The sequence below is a fragment of the Zonotrichia leucophrys genome, chromosome Z (genome assembly GCF_028769735.1).
Source record: "Zonotrichia leucophrys gambelii isolate GWCS_2022_RI chromosome Z, RI_Zleu_2.0, whole genome shotgun sequence".
Taxonomy (NCBI): Eukaryota; Metazoa; Chordata; class Aves; order Passeriformes; family Passerellidae; genus Zonotrichia; species Zonotrichia leucophrys.
This window is the reverse complement of record NC_088200.1, coordinates 48,562,984-48,578,869: the sequence shown is the minus strand read 5'-3', so window position 1 is coordinate 48,578,869 and position 15,886 is coordinate 48,562,984. Positions and strand designations below refer to the sequence as shown.

General features: G+C 39.2%; 1 protein-coding gene across 1 annotated transcript in view; it reads left to right on the top strand.

Moving 5' to 3' along the window:
• Positions 1-3,956, top strand: part of SLC28A3 (solute carrier family 28 member 3) — a 38,029-nt gene extending 34,073 nt beyond the window's left edge. The window contains exons 16-18 of the mRNA XM_064735655.1: positions 191-289; positions 2,111-2,234; positions 3,748-3,956. Of these exons, the coding sequence (XP_064591725.1) occupies positions 191-289; positions 2,111-2,234; positions 3,748-3,850 (326 nt within the window). The 3' untranslated portion in view covers positions 3,851-3,956. The remainder of the gene's footprint in view (positions 1-190; positions 290-2,110; positions 2,235-3,747) is intronic.
• Positions 3,957-15,886: the final 11,930 nt, after the last annotated feature.

Below are 15,886 nucleotides of genomic sequence, written 5' to 3'. Positions count from 1 at the left end.
GCAATCCTCTTAACAGAGAAAGCCAACACTTGGCCTTCAAACAACCCACTAAAAAATGTCCCATTTTTCCTCCATGTTTCCCTTACTTCAAACTGCAGGGTGGGAAATTACTCCTGCAGGGGCAGAAGCTGGTAGATTCATCTTCCTTATATGTATTTCTGTTTGACATACACTTTTGTATTTCTTCTAGCAAGCATTGCTCCCTCAAAAAAGAAGGAAATAGCCGACGGTGCTTTCAGAGCGATGATTGCAGGAACGGTGGCCTGTTTCATGACGGCCTGTGTGGCAGGTACAGTGCTCAGTTTTGGTGTCCCCTACGACCAGTGGCCACCAGGGGGCACTGCACCAGCACCATACTATATCCTCCTAGGCTGCCTCAGTCACTCAGACACAAGTTTTTTTTTGCTCGGCAGGATTAAAAGTCGATATGAGACAAAAGTTTCTTGAAAACTAGAATTTGAAAAGATGTAAATATTTCAGTTCTTCTATTATGTCTGTGTTTTTAGGAGAGGGGTATGGTGTTTTAATGGGGGAGTTTTTTTGGTTTTTGTTGTTGTTGCTGTTGTTTTGTGGGGTTTTTTTGTTGATTTATTTGTCTGTGCAGAACATGTGACTCATAAACAAAGCAATTTGTAGATGATTTGCAATCCCTCCTCTGCACTACTAAATACAGGAATAGAGAACCAATTTTGGAAAGTTTTGAGCTAAATTTGGAAAAGAAACAGGAAAATGGAATGAAAGATTGTAAAAGAGTAAGCAAAGGAGAACAACTCTTTGTCATAATGTTAAGTGAATATTTTGAGGGGATAATATTTCCACAGAGCACTTAGGCTTGTGAAATGGTCCTAAAATGGGACTCCACAGCTGATCATTATTTTCAAAACTTCAGCTTTAATTTGAGTGAAAAGTCACAATACAACAGACATTTAAGGGAGTAAATGAAAAAGAACAAAGTAATTATTCAGAAGATTAATTCATTGATATGTTTCAGTAGATTATAAATTTATCCTCAGTATTTCACAATCCCTTTTCCAGCTCTCTTTCCTGAGCATGTGATATACAAAATTGGTATGACATGGAATGATGAAGGTTAAAGGACTTATATTTCAACAGTGAAGAAAGATCTTGGTATTTTGTGTAGCTAAAACCACTATGTCTGTTTCTACCCCAACTTCTCTATGCCTTGGTCTTCATGGTAGCAACAGAAACATAGAGATTTTAAAGATGAACCACACTGTTTTCTGAAGGCTACAGAACAAACTTGAAATAACATTAGTCTCATAGCCATCCATAATATTTTAATACATGACACTACTCTGCATAACTGAGGAACCAGGAAGCTCTACAAAAATATGTCATTTCACAATACTGATCTTAAGAATAATATTGTGAACAGCCACTGAGAAAATCTCTCTAAAATAATAGAATCTGCTTTGGAATGAAAATTGCATTCCACCCACTCCTGCCACGGCAAATGCTTTTCTTATGCTCAGGAGAAAGTAGAAAAGCCAAACAATTTCTATTATCCCAGTTAAGATAAGAATGTATTAAAAACATGTCTAAATTCTACAACATTACATATAGAAGGAGCTATCACTTTCATACTTTTGTGTTTCCATTATTCCAGTGACTGATGACATTAGTATTAGTAGGAAATTTTAAAGAATATGTAGCAAAGCAAACTCAATTTAAAACAAAATAAGAAGTTCTGTATTTACTTGCACTTCTATAAATACAGCATAGCTTCATCTTAGTTAATGAAAACACACTGACCCAGCAATGAGAAAGGCATTACTACACAATATTAATATCATTAAAGGAGGCAGAAAACCAAAATGTATCCAAGTGTGTAGCCATTGCTGTACTTTAATTCCTACATATAAAAAGTAGATAAATTGTTGTGGTTGCTACTTAATTCAGTTTTTAAAAATGATTCAGATGAGAAGTCCTGCAATTCAAAGGTTTTGACCTTGTACCTTTACATAACCACCTCAAATGGTGATTTTGCGTCAGACAGAATGGTTTGTTTGATCATGGCTTCATGACTCACATTCTCAAATCTTATCTTCGTCTTCATTATTCATTAAGAAAATTGTAACTTACTTCACAGGAATGCTGACTGTCCCTAGTCTGGAAGTTCCTTGCCACATCTTATTAGGAAATGCTTCCAACTTCACAGATTTCCCTGCCAACAGCACAGAGCTAGTTGAATGCTGCCAGCAACTCTTCACCAGGTATTCAGAACCCTTTATCCTCTGGGAGTAAAATTTAGGAAGCTCATATCTTCTCTGAAAACCTAATGTTATTTTTATTTTTTGTATTTGGCTTTTTTTCTTAGGCATCTGCTTTCAGTGAACTAGTGTCTTTTAGAGGAATGGCTATTTTAGTGCTTTTGAATTGTCTTCCTCTTCTGGGGCATTTTTCCATTGTATGACAAACACCTGCAGAATCAACAGAAAATTCAAAATATCTTTGAATTTTGAAATTTTCTCCTCATGAGAGGAGGGTCAAGCACTGATCTCTCCTCTTTGGTGACCAGTTACAGGACCTGAGGGAATGGCCTGAAGCTGTGTCAGGGGAGGGTTAGGTTGAGTATTAGAAAGAGGTTCTTCCCCCAGAGGGTGTTTGGGCACAGAACAGGATCCCCAGTGAAATGGTCACAGCACCAGCCTGACGGAGTTCAAGGAGCATTTGGACAATGCTCTCAGACTCTTGGAGATTATGCTCTGTGCAGGGCCAGGAGTTGGCCCTCAATGATTCTTGGTTTATCTCAAACACTAACAAGCAAATAAATCAAATATTTGAACTAATATAAAGTTAACCTAGTATTTGAGGTTAGCAATAGCTGAAAAAAAGTCAGGAGCCTTTCCCTTCCTTCCCTCTTCTGTCTATAATGTGACTAAAGATAATAATAATCAGGCTTGTTTATGCTGAAAACTTTACATGCATTTAAAGTAGAAAAATATTTCAAGATAAATTGTATTTCACAACTCTCTATCCAAGGCAGAGTAGAAAGACATACTGATACTAAAAAAGGAATATATTCAGATATTTCCTTCAGATACTTAGCACTATCTCACAAAGAACCAAAGGTCTGTGTATTTAGGTTACGGCAAAAACATTTCAAATTGTCCTAGTATGCTTCCTTTTTTTCTTTTTTCTCCTTTTTTTTCTATTTTCAAAACTAATTACTTTAGAAATAAATGTTCTTATTTCATCCTTTTTTCTTGCTATTGAAAATAGAAGAACTCACCCAACAGATATCATGTCTGGGTACATTCAATCATTGTTATTTCTTCATTACTATAACTTTTCCTCATAACACTAATTTCAGGTCTACCATGTTGCTACAAAGACAAGAACCTGCTCCATTTTTAGCAGAATCAGTGTTAAGCAGATGCTTTGAAAATGTAAAAATATTGAATAGGGAAAGGAAGGACTCAATCATTTCAGTTATCTAGGTAGATGTACCAGAGGCATGAGGACTTGCTACAAAAAACCAAAAGTTATCCTGATAGAAAGGCAGAACATCTGGATGTGGCACTTGGCTGGAGTTGGGAAAGTCATCTCTCTATTTTGTTTCTCATGAAAATTTTAACACATCTAAAGTTGCTTTGGAGAAAGTGTGTGTTGCCATGTACGTGTGTGTGTGTATATACATATACTGCAGAGAGAGATTCTCATGACAAAATTCTGTGATTCTGTGAAAAGGAGTTTTATCTGATTTCTGCTTTATTTCTCCCCCAGTGCAAATCATTCGGAGGAGATCTTTCCCAGAGGAAACTACAGTCTCAATTCCTGGAAAGTGTGTTGCCAAATACTCGGTCAACCTGCTTTTCATTGCACTTAGGTTAAGTTTGAATCTTTTTGACAGGATTGATCATAAATAAGAACTGAGTTCCTTGGAAGACAGGAAATAAAAAAATTGCTTTACTACAATGAGTGTGAATTTTCCCCATGCAATCTTTATTTTTCATCTCTTACCAGCCCAATTCCTCTACTTGGCTGGAATTATTTATAAATTAAACTGGCGTAAATGGAAGACACCTCTTGCTGCAGAACTCTTCTCCCACTACAAACCAGAATAGAAGAACATGTCTGAGTCTCCTGCTTTTATTTCTACCCCAAAACTAACTAATTTGCCAGATTAAATTGCTATAGGCATGAAGAAAATCAGATTCAGAAGATTTGGCTGCCACTTACAGATAGCTATGAACTAGAAATAATATTCAGAGTTACCATCAATTTCTAATAGTATTTCTGCTCTTTTTGATGGCAAAGAAGTCTTTACTGCATGAAGAGAAATGACTTTTCTGCAAAAGAAAATGCAGAGAAATTACTTTTCTGCAGAGAGATCTGCATTTTGTGCAGACATAATTCTATACATCCACGTATATAGATACATACATATATATATATATATATTCCAACCAATACCTAGGCAGCTATAGCTGCACATGAACTGAGCTGCAAACCTGTTCTACCTCATCAGCTTGGCCACTGAAGCACCCAAACTGGGAGCTAGCAACTCTGCCACAGTCCTCCTTCTGCCCACAGGAGAGTGCAGGAAGTTGGTCACTCTCTACAGTTAACTCATATGAATGAAAATGTCCAGCCTCCAAGTTTCCTATATTAATTCTTTTAAATCTATGTTTTTAACCATTGTGAAAATTGATCATGAAGTCACCAACTTCATGGAACTTTTATACACATTTGACCTCTGTCAAATGCAGGAAAAATCAGGTCCATACCATGACTATTCCCTGTCAAGCAAGCTTAATGTAGGACACCTCCACAGGATCCCTTTGAAGAAGAAAGTGTGTTATGATTTTAAGCTTCAGAACTTTCATGGACTCAAAAACTGGTAAGTTCTGTGCAGAGGTAGGGAGAGAAAGTGATTACTAGCCTATGATGTTGTTAATGCTAAAGGCTTGGGAATAAAGGTCAGAACTAAATTACAGGAACATTGGAAAATTCTGACACATTCTGCAAATAAAAATAGTGCAGATGGTCTATTCAGGAAAAGCAATTACTAATTTTTCGAGCTTCCATTAATTACTGCAGAATCCTTTCCAGGAAATCCAAGTTCATTAACTTAGACAGCTGCCAGTACAGTTATTTCCAGGGGGTATTTATTTGAACTAGCTGTGAAAGTGCTAGTTTCCTGCAAAGCTCAGTTTATTAACTTAATCCCCAGAAAAGTTATAAATGTCAGCATTGCTACTACTTGTGATTTTTTTATCTCTGGTTTTATATTGTTAGGTGTTTTTCTTTGGCCTCATCCACCTAGGAATGTCATCCTTAATTTTCAGTGGTTTTAAAGAATGCTGATAATACTGATTAGGACAGATATATGCTCATATATTTAATGTGAATCCATCCTAAAGAAAATGCATGGACTTCGTCCATGAGTTTTATCCAGCATGCTGGTTAGAGCAGAGTTTGGATTTCAAGTAAGTTTAGAGTCTGAAGCCAAGTAACATATTATTTCAAAGAAAATTAATCAGAAACATTAGTTCTCGCTGTCAAAAAGAGCACACCCCATGTGCTCTGTTTACAAACCATCACAGGCACTCTTCTTCTTTGCTACTCCCTACCATGTCCTATTTAATATCAGTCTTTTGAAATGCCTGCTCTTTCCATTTCACAATTGTATGCTGGGTAAAAGGGCTGCTTGGACTAGTAAATACAATCGTGTATAAACTGCTAAAAAAGCTTTTCATAGAGCTGAAGCCTTCCTCCCACAGAAGAGATGTGGTGTTTTTCTTTTCCTTTTTAAGACTCCTCTATAGATGGATTAGATGGAAGGCAATTTTTGCAGAATATATATGATAGTTCTCTACACCTGCTCAAAGAGATTGCCCACCTGGTTTGATGATGGCTTGATCTAAAGACAATATATGTGGGACATTACATCTTAAGTGTAGCAAAAACAGCAGTGAAAGCAGGAGGGAATTGCTACCAAGTACCATCATGTGTTCTGGTGACTATTTTCTCTCTGTCCTTCTGATGGTGCTAGGAGTCCAGTGTAGAACTCTTTGTGTTTCTCTCAACAAAAAAAGCAGAATAGTGCAGTTCACCAGCTTGGAGTTACCCTGGCAGCTTGGACCCTGAACAATCAGTGCCCAGGAACACATTTCTGACAATACCAGCAGCAACAAATCTGCATCACGGACCTCAAAAGAAACATTTGATTTAATCAAATGCTTGCTAGCACATGTGATGGGTTGACCTTGTGGTGAGATGGATGCCAGGTGCCACTAAAGTTGCTCTATTCTTCTCTTCTGCTGTACAGGTGAAAGAATATCCAATGAAAGGTCCAAAGGCTTGGGATAAGGACAGGGAGAGATCACTCACCAAGTACCATCATAGGCAAAACTGACTCCTCTTGGGGAAGATTAATTTAGGTTATTGATCAGTTCAGAGTAGGATACAGAGAAAAAAAACCAAAATCTTAAAAACACTCTCCCTGACCTCCCTCTGTGCCTTGTGATCAGTTTTACTTGTGATTTTCTCTGCCTCCATCCCCACCACCCAGCAGACCAGAGTAATGAAGAATTGGGATTGTGGTGAGTTCATCACATGTCTCTACCCTTTCTTCTTCAGGAAGAGGAATCCTCACAGTCCTCCCCTGTTCCACTGTGGAATCCCTAGTATAGCAGACAATCCTCCACAAACTTCTCCAATGTGAGTCCTTTGATTCCTTCCATGGGCTGCAGTTTTTCATTAACTGCTCTAGCATGTGACTCTTCCATGGGGTGCAGCCCTTCAGGAACAGGTTGTTTCATTGTTAGTCCCCAACAAACAGGATCATATGTCCTGCCAGCAAACCTGCTCCAGTGTGGGCTCCTCTCTCCACATGCCTACCAGGACCCTGCTCCAGCATCAACTCCTCTTTCCATGGGGCCATGGATCTTGCCAGGAGCCCTCCAATATGGGCTTCCCACAGGATCACAGCTTCCTTTGAGCAACCACTTCGTCTTGGGTGGGTCTTTTCCGCATGCTGCAGGTGGATCTCTGTGTTCCCATGGACATCCCTGGGCTGCAGGGGCACAGCTGCCTCACCCTGGGCAGCACCATGGGCTGCAGGGGAATCTCAGCTCTCTATCTGGACCAGCTCCTGGCCCTTCTTCTCCACTGACCTGGAAGACTTATCTTCTCATTTTCTCATTCTTCTCTTTTGCCTGGGAGAAGAATCTCATCTGTTTGAGATTCTTTCCCATCCCTTAGATAGTCATCACAGAGGCACTACCACTGTCATTGATGGGCTCGGCTTTGGTCAGTGGCAAGTCCCCCTCTGAGCCAGCTGGCATTGGCTCCATTGGACATGAAGGAAGCTTCCAGTAATTTCTCAAAGAAGCCACCCTGTAGCATACTTCCCTCTCCTCCTCCACTACCCAAACCTGGCCTCACAAACCCAGCACACACCACACCTATAGGCTCTAAGATGGAAATGAATATTTTGTCAATTCATAAATAATGAAGTCTATGTGGAGGTAGCTCTGTTTCAAAGGTCTTGCAAAAAAGGAGTTTAACTTCCTTTAAAATTATCAGAATGGCAGTGCACAATAGGATGGAACTAATGAAGGTGACAAGTGAATGAAGCATTAGTGTCATGACTCAATTTCTCACCCTCACAAGCTACCCACTGGATGTCAGTACATACCTAATAGCTTTGTGCTGTAGCTTTCACAGGATGTTAGTCACTAAAAGTCACTGGTAATAATTCCAGGAAAACTTGCGCAGTTTTGTGTGCAACAGTTCCAGGAAATCTACTGTATAGCCTTTATCATGCTCAGAACATGTACCATCAATGAAAATTACCCTTAAAGTAAGACTGAGTTCTCTCTCGACCCAATTTAGAAAAGTACTGAAATATGTAAATTAGGGATGTCTGGCAGGTAACATGAATATTTCTATTTTAATTGGCTAAGATAAGGGGAAGATGGAAAAAACAAGAACATTTCAGAAACAACCTTTTTCCAATTCTACATATCACAGCAGCCATTGCAACCTATGTACCTTTTTGAACAAGTGAGTAGTTGACTATATGTTGTGATTTAACTGGCAGGCAGCTAAACAACACCCAGTCACCTGTTCATTCTCTGCTGCAACCTGGGACAGGGAAGAGAATTCAAAGCAAAAAAAAGGTAAAAATTGTGGGTTGAGGTAAAGACAGCTTTAGGCAGTAATAATAATAATAAGAAGAAGAAGAAGAAGAAGTAATACAGAAGAAGTTACACATAAGGCAATTGTTTTCTATGCACTGACTAGTGGCTACTCAGTCCCTAGCCTGCAGCCCCCAGCCAGCCTTCCCCCCAGTTTGTAAACTGAGCGTGACACCATATGACATGGAATAACCTTTCAAACAGCTTGAGTCAGTTGTTCTGGCTCTGTGTGTGGCTCATGGTTCAGGAATGGTACTCTCCAATGTTGTGCTCTCACTGAGACCCTCCAAAACACACCACAAATTGCTTGCTTCCCCTCCTGCTCCCCCTTTCCCCTGCGAGTGGCTGAAGAGAATTGGAGGCACAAAAGGTGAAGATCACAGTTGAGATAAAAGCAACTTACTGGAAACAGCAATGAGATAAGAAAACAAACAGTAACAGCAGCAATATGAAGAGCAAAAATGTACAAAAGGAGGAAGTGATTCCCGTGCAAAAATACCATTACTACAGAGCTCAACCTGCGTGCAGGTACACTACCCCAACTGCTCCATCAGTGTCAAAAGCAGAACCACCCAACTTTTCCCTCTGTGTGGAAATCAGCATTACCCTACTGCTCCTCACTTACTCCCACACTTACTCAACACCTCAGCAGAGACTCCCTTCCTCTGTCCCTCAGCAGTCATGTGAGGTGGTATAAAATAACGAGGTGGTACAGAGTAAGTTGGTATAGAGTAACCACCAGGTCCTGGACACACCCTCTTCTGGCTACAGCAAAAATGAACTCTCTCCTGTCTGGAAGCAGGACTGCTTTCTTCCAAATTCTTGTGCTCCCTCCCAGCCTCTTCACTGTTGGGGTGATAAGAGAAGCTAAAGTCCTTGACTTAGAGTAAGCACTTCTTAAAAACAACTAAAACATCAGTGTGTTATCAATATCATTTTCATCCTAAAGCCAAAATACTGCACTTTATCACCTGCTGGGAAGAGAAATATCCTAGCCAAAACAAGGACACAGTCAAAGAGGCATGTTATACACAGCAAGTTATGAAGCCAAATCAGTGTTCTCCAAAGTAAGTACCACCTGTTTCTTACAAAAGTCATGAATAGAATGAGGCAAGATGCCAAAGATAGAGAATATTAATCCCTGTTCTTCTGCAGATTGAAACTTTTTGCTATGCAGCAGTCAGTCTGCTTCTCTCTGTACAGTGCCATAAATTCATTGGTGCTAGAAGTTGAGTCTGTAGATTACTGACAGACTTCCAAATTTCAACTACAAACAGCTTTCATTAAATGCTTAGCATTGCCATAGAGATGTGAAGGTGTCTGTGAACCTCAGCCTTACCAGCTGTTGTAGGAGACAAATGTGTGTCAAGGGCATTGGTGCAGGGCAAGGGAAGCTCCCTGTCCTTGTGAGGTACATGGCATGGGGACCCAGCCCTCTTTGCAGTCACCAGCACAGCTGGATTTGCCCTGGGAGCAGCAGGCGTGTGACAATTGTGGCCACAGTTCATCCATGTGAACCTATCTCAATTCTGCAAGCAGACCCACAAAATATTTAGGTCTGCTGCAACCACAGGCTGTTTTCTGGTATCAACATAAAATAAGCATCAGGTCACAAAACTTTCATATATGAGAGGATTACTCAAATTCTCTTCTCATTTGTGTGAGTCTAAACTTGGTGGATCTTCACTGAAGCTGGAGTTATCATACACTTATGACAACATAAATCAGACAGGAGTCGTTTCCCCAATGAAAGTACTTCATAAAATATTGTGTATTGTATGTGTACAGCTATAGGCATGCTTCTGTTTTGCTTTGTGAAGCTATGCATCTGAAGCATGAGAATGCAAAACTAGAAAATGTAACTGGTGAAAACCAGTTCACTCTTTGGATCTTAATGGTTTTCTAGACGGGGCGGGGAAATCAAAGCATTTTCTTGTTGCCACGGTATTCTGCAGCATAGGGATTCACTGTAGCAACCAGTGCATTACATCATAAGACATTGATCAGAATACATGTGTTACCATGGTTGCCAGATTTAATTTTTGCTATATTGATTGATGCCTTTGATGTCAGGTGCCTAGAAATATGAGGGAGATGGGAGCACCCTACATGACAATCTGCTTGCTACCTGACAGCAAATATAGATGCCATCTAAGGATCACATTTGTCTAGATGAAATGAGCAAATTTTGAAATTTTATATGCAAAATCTTGCTTGTTACCAGAATTAAACACAGGTAAGAAATATCAAATTTGGGTTTTCCTGTTAACTTGTTTTCCACTTGCTAGGGAGGTGTTCCTACCTCAACACCAATTGCATTACAATGTTTGGAATCCCCATGTTAGGGAGAATAGGCCTATACCTAATATAATAAAGCTGAATTTGTGTCCACTTGTGAGTTTTGTACCAAGATTCACTTGGGAAAGTTTCTCATCTCTGCTCCTGACTGTAAAATGAAGCAGCATGTATTGCTGTAAGTCGTGTTAAAACAAAAGTCGTTATCAGAAATGAGAGTGGAATTTTGCAGATGTGGGATTATACACCCAGGAAATCCATCTGCCTGATTCTATGCTGGAAAACAAGGAGAAACTATATATTACACACTAAGTTTCTGTCTCTTATACATGAAACAGATAATTTCACCAGCAGGGTACTTTGCCTGAGCTAACAGCTGTTGTTTCTGGTTCAGAGACAAGACCATGGATAGGTTCATACCAGTGTTATTTCCTCTCTCTGAAGAAAAACTCTCAGACTGCTGCAGCATCTTAGCTCAAGCAACAGCAAGGACACAAATTTGGTGTCCATACCAAACAATTAGCTACATCACAAAATCTCACCTGTCTTCCACCTTGTTCATAGCCCTAAATAATCCAAGTTTCATTAAATGCTGACAGAAATTGTCTTACAAAACTGTCATTTGACTCTAGCTTGCTATGTGGCCATATTACAATAATTATTACATAAGAAAAGTCTGAAGTATCTCGTGTCTTTATTTGGAATACTTTTTTTTTGTTAAAGGTATTTCCCCAAAGAGCCACTAAAAAAAGACTTTTCTCTATTTTCAGTCCAGAAATACCACATGGAAGACATTCACCCTGTACAGTTTTTTGAACAACCATGCTCAGGTGTTTCAGAAAAGGAACTAATCCTTGCAGCTATGTGCTATTCTTGCAGACTGCTCGGCTGAAGTCAGCTAAGGTACCCTCTGTACTATGCACATATCCCATTCATAAGTGATTATGGCACCTGGATTCACCTGAAACCAGATGTAGGAAAAACAAGAGATCTCCCCATAACAATCACTTTGCCCCCTATGCTACTTAACTGCCGTAACAGAACCACAGCAGAGCCCAGACTGACTTCTTTTCCCAGGTAGCTGTTGAATTCCCATGCATGTTGCTTTCTGTACCTTTTAATTTTGATTGCCTTTATTTTGATTTCACACACCACCACGGGAATGTTGGAATTTTTCCTTTGTTGGGTCACTAGATGGCAGAAGACACCCAGCAAAACATCTTCCCCAGAAAATAGGTAGGGATACATGTAGCCCTTTTACTTATTGTGTGGTCCCCTTGGGGTTTTTGTTGCTCAAAATGTAACGTTAAATACTTTTTTTACCCTGCTTTCCGGATTTTATTTTTTTTTCATATAAAAATGTGATATGCTTTGCCTAATGCAGTTTGCTTTTAAGGGGCCATTCTGGGCACCTTACAGCTCCACTTCCTGGACTGCCACACAGGCATTCCTGAAGGTCATCTTTTCCTAAAATGATGCGTGCTGATTGCCCTACATTTCTTACTACCATTATAGGTTCTGGTGAAGGGTGTTTAGTGCCTGTCTGTAGTAACCTTAGAGAAAGTAGTAGAATGAATGTATTATGGAATACATAAAATTTAAATTCTCCATCACAGAAGATGGAGGTGTGAAGAGGGCGGTTGTGTGTCCTGCTAAAAAATCCTCATTCTCTTTACCTGCAGGTAATACAGGGCTAAAGGTTTCTAAAAATTTTGCATGGCCTAGAATAGCAACAGCAATAATTTTTCCAAAGTCTATTTTATTGTAATCCCCACCACCAGTGCACCTCTTAACTTGTCCTCTGCCTTCAGATTTGCTGGACATAATAAGGCCTTTTGCAAGCTGATATTGATGCCTAAAGATTTTAGCATTTTGTGTATATCTGTAGTTTTGAAGATTTTAATGTGTAGCTGTATAGTTTCTAACTCTTTGTCACTTTAACATAGTAACTGCACTTTCCAAGATAAAATGGAATTCTTCTTGGAATTCTGCTTAGTCTTGCTTTTTAGACTAGCAAGGACACTTTGTTTTCCACTAGAACTTAAAAGACAAAACAAGAAAGCCCCTGCAACAACTCTATTGGGGCAGAATGCAGGCGAAATTACCTAGTGAACTGTTCTTCTAATTGGACAATATTTTTTAGGTATACAAATCAACTAGGCCTAAAACAATTGCAGAAGCACTATGTGTGCATATTGCAATATTGTGCACCTTGAAAGCCTTTCAATTAAGGATTTGCTTATATATAATCATTTTAATCCTGTTTGGGAAAGATGCGTGTTTTATTCCAGGCAACAATAAAGTTCTCCTTAGTTGCCTTGTAGAGGTAAGGGGGAGCAGGAGCAATCATCTCGCTGTGGGAGAGAGGGTTCAGACAAACATACTAGTAATGACAAAACCTTGAGTAGAAGTCCTAGAAAATGGTACCCTTGGAAAGGAGAGGGAAACTCATTGTGGAGAAAACAATGACAAGACATCCTTATGAGATGTACTCATTTACTCAAGTAAATGGTTTGTTTCTGGAGTATTGATTGTTGCAATGTCTGGCAAACTCTTTGTTTAAAAGGAAGAGGGAAGAACAATGAACCTTCCTTGCCTTCCAGAGGTACTAGAACCACTATTCAAGAGCTTAAATACTTCTAAATACAGCAAAGTAATCCACTTTTCAGAGCAGTAACCTGTTCACAGTGCATTGCAAGAGCTTCAACAGAATTTAAAAGGCTCCTTAAAAGAGATTGGATGGGTATAGTATTCTCAATACCTACATAAGAATGTCTCACCATTACTTTCACTCCAACTGTGAAAGGTTTCATCTAACAACAGGAGAGAGCAGCTACTGACTTTGGGCTGTTCTTCATCTCTCTGTTCTATGACTGTTAATGGGAACTTCAAGAAAGGCATATAGAAGATAAGCACGTATTCCTCAGGAACCATCCAAAAAACACGCTCAAAAAACTTGAAGGGCTCAAAGTCCTTCAACAACAATGTACTGTTAAGAGCCTAGATGGGTTTGGCTTTCTTGCATTAGTTTTTCTTCATATTTCCTTATGTCATTCTATAAAGCCTGGTGTGTATGTTGGTCAACAGAATGAACTGAAGCCCTTGGGAGCAGTGCAGGACGGGTGGTGGATTTGCTCTTACTAGCGATGCCTTAGGAGGCTGACCTGGAATGAAGACTAGACAGAGCTAAAAGAATATAGTAGGTATTTATTAAGAGGCCTCAATGGATACACCTTGGGCAGTACAAGAGCCTGACCAGGACTACACCCAAGATGGACCCAACATGGTCACAAAATGGACAACCAGTCACGGGATCTCACACTTTTATAGGTTTTGATCTATTTACATATTGGAGTTAAGTGTCCAATTACAGCTTCAGGTTATGAAGTCCCATCCTCTTTTGATCTCTTCTATTCACTGTTTATGCTTTTGTTTATGCTTTTTGAGCTTGAGGCTTGTAGCAGTTGTCCTTGGTCTCAACCTGGAAAAGAATTGTTTTGTCTGCCTACCCTGTGAAGAGAACCTGCTAACACTTAATATGAAGTTCAGAGTTACACACCAAGGCAACACAGAATCTGAAAAATAGGAAAGATAAAACTTAAGGTATCACAAGCATCACCCAGATTTGGTCCTTTTTTTTTCCTGGTAACCTCAACCTGACTGATTCCAAAGAAGACTTTTTCAAATAATGGTCAAAAGGAAAAAAAACCTAAAATGTTGATATTATCCACCAACAGTATTTTCTCTATTTTAAATAGTATTTCTTCTATTTTTTTAATAGGGAAATTCTGGACTTTAAATAGAAGTAGATTTACTTTCCATAAAGTCTGCTCCCCAAGGTTCCTTCAAATTATTCATGCCAAGGGGAAGAATTCCTTTTCCACATCTGAGTATATTGCAATAACTATAAAAATAGAATTTTTTATCTAGCCATGGCTATTCTGATCTATAAAGACTTTGTCCTTTGTAGATCTTTAAGGATTCAATAGAATGCTAAAAACTTACCAAATTTGTTTCTGCATTACAAGTTACCTTCACCCCCTCATTATTCTTTAAAAAATCCCCAAACAGCAATAGGTGTTTCAGCTGCTAGATAAAAAATCTAGATTTATTTCTTCTCTGAGACAAGTTCTTTGGTCTGCGTAAACATCTCCCAAAATCATAGAACACAGAAATCAAGCAAAAATGGCTTCTGCACTGCGCTCATTTGCATGTGCTTAGGCAAAAAAGTATTTTTCAGTGTCTTTGACTCCCAACCAAAACTGCATTAGGTGACCACAATTGGGGATTGCATTCTTTTCATGCTTTATGCTTTCCCAGACACATTTGTTATAGTTCTACACAAATCCAGTCAGGTAGTTTACTCCTTAGCCATCAAGCAGAGAGAGAGCCTAATACCTGAGAACTATTTGACTTAGCTGCTCTAGGAGTCAATTAAAAAAAAAAACCAACAACAACAACCACCAAATAAAACAACCAAAAAACCAAAACAAAACAAAAAAAAACCCCTCCACATTATCTGACAAGCATGAATCTACCAAAGAAACCTTCCATTGAACCAAATTTGATAATACTGTCCAAAGCAGAGGAGAATGTTAATTCTTCTCTTGGTTTATTTTGGTAGGGGAGATGGAAGAAACCATTTTTAAAAATACAAGAAATCTTCCATTTGCAGCTTATCTTTGTAAATATAGACATTTCAGAGAGAGAAAGTTGAATCCTAAGGTGCTGATACAAGTGACTGAGGAACAATTATGGTGACTCTGGGAACCCTTACTGTTGTCTTTGTAAAACTGATCTCATTTATAATTCTTGGAAGATTCTCTTATGCTTACATGCCTGACATGGTTTCAGCTAGGGTGGAGCTAATTTGCTCTCAGCAGCTGTTGCAGTGCTGTGTTTTGGATTCAGAATAAGAGTGGTGTAGATAACACACTGATGCTTTGGGTTTCTACTAAGTCGTGCTTATCCTGAGGCAAGGACTTTTTGTTTCTTCTCTCATGCTCTGCCACTTAGGCCATACACCAAAGAAACTGGGAGGGAGCACAGCTGGTACAGGTGGCCTGAATTCACCAAAGGGATATTCCACACCAGTATACAAACTGGGGGAGATGCCAGGACTCTGTGCGTGGAACAGGGTCTGGCATCCATCACAGGGAGAGATTAGGGGTTGAGCATGCAAGTGGCTCTGTGTTGCTTAATTTCCATCCGGGCTTAAACTACAACAATGCCACAGAAAATAATGAAAAAACAAAAATCAAAACACCAAAACACCTGCTACTAAGTGTCTTTTTCCTGATTATGACAAAATAAGACTATGTTGATGGTACCTGTTCTGTCTGATGGCTCTGTTTCTAATGGCAAACATGTTCTAATACACAGTTGGTATAATTCTGAGCATATTACTTTATCAGGGACCATAA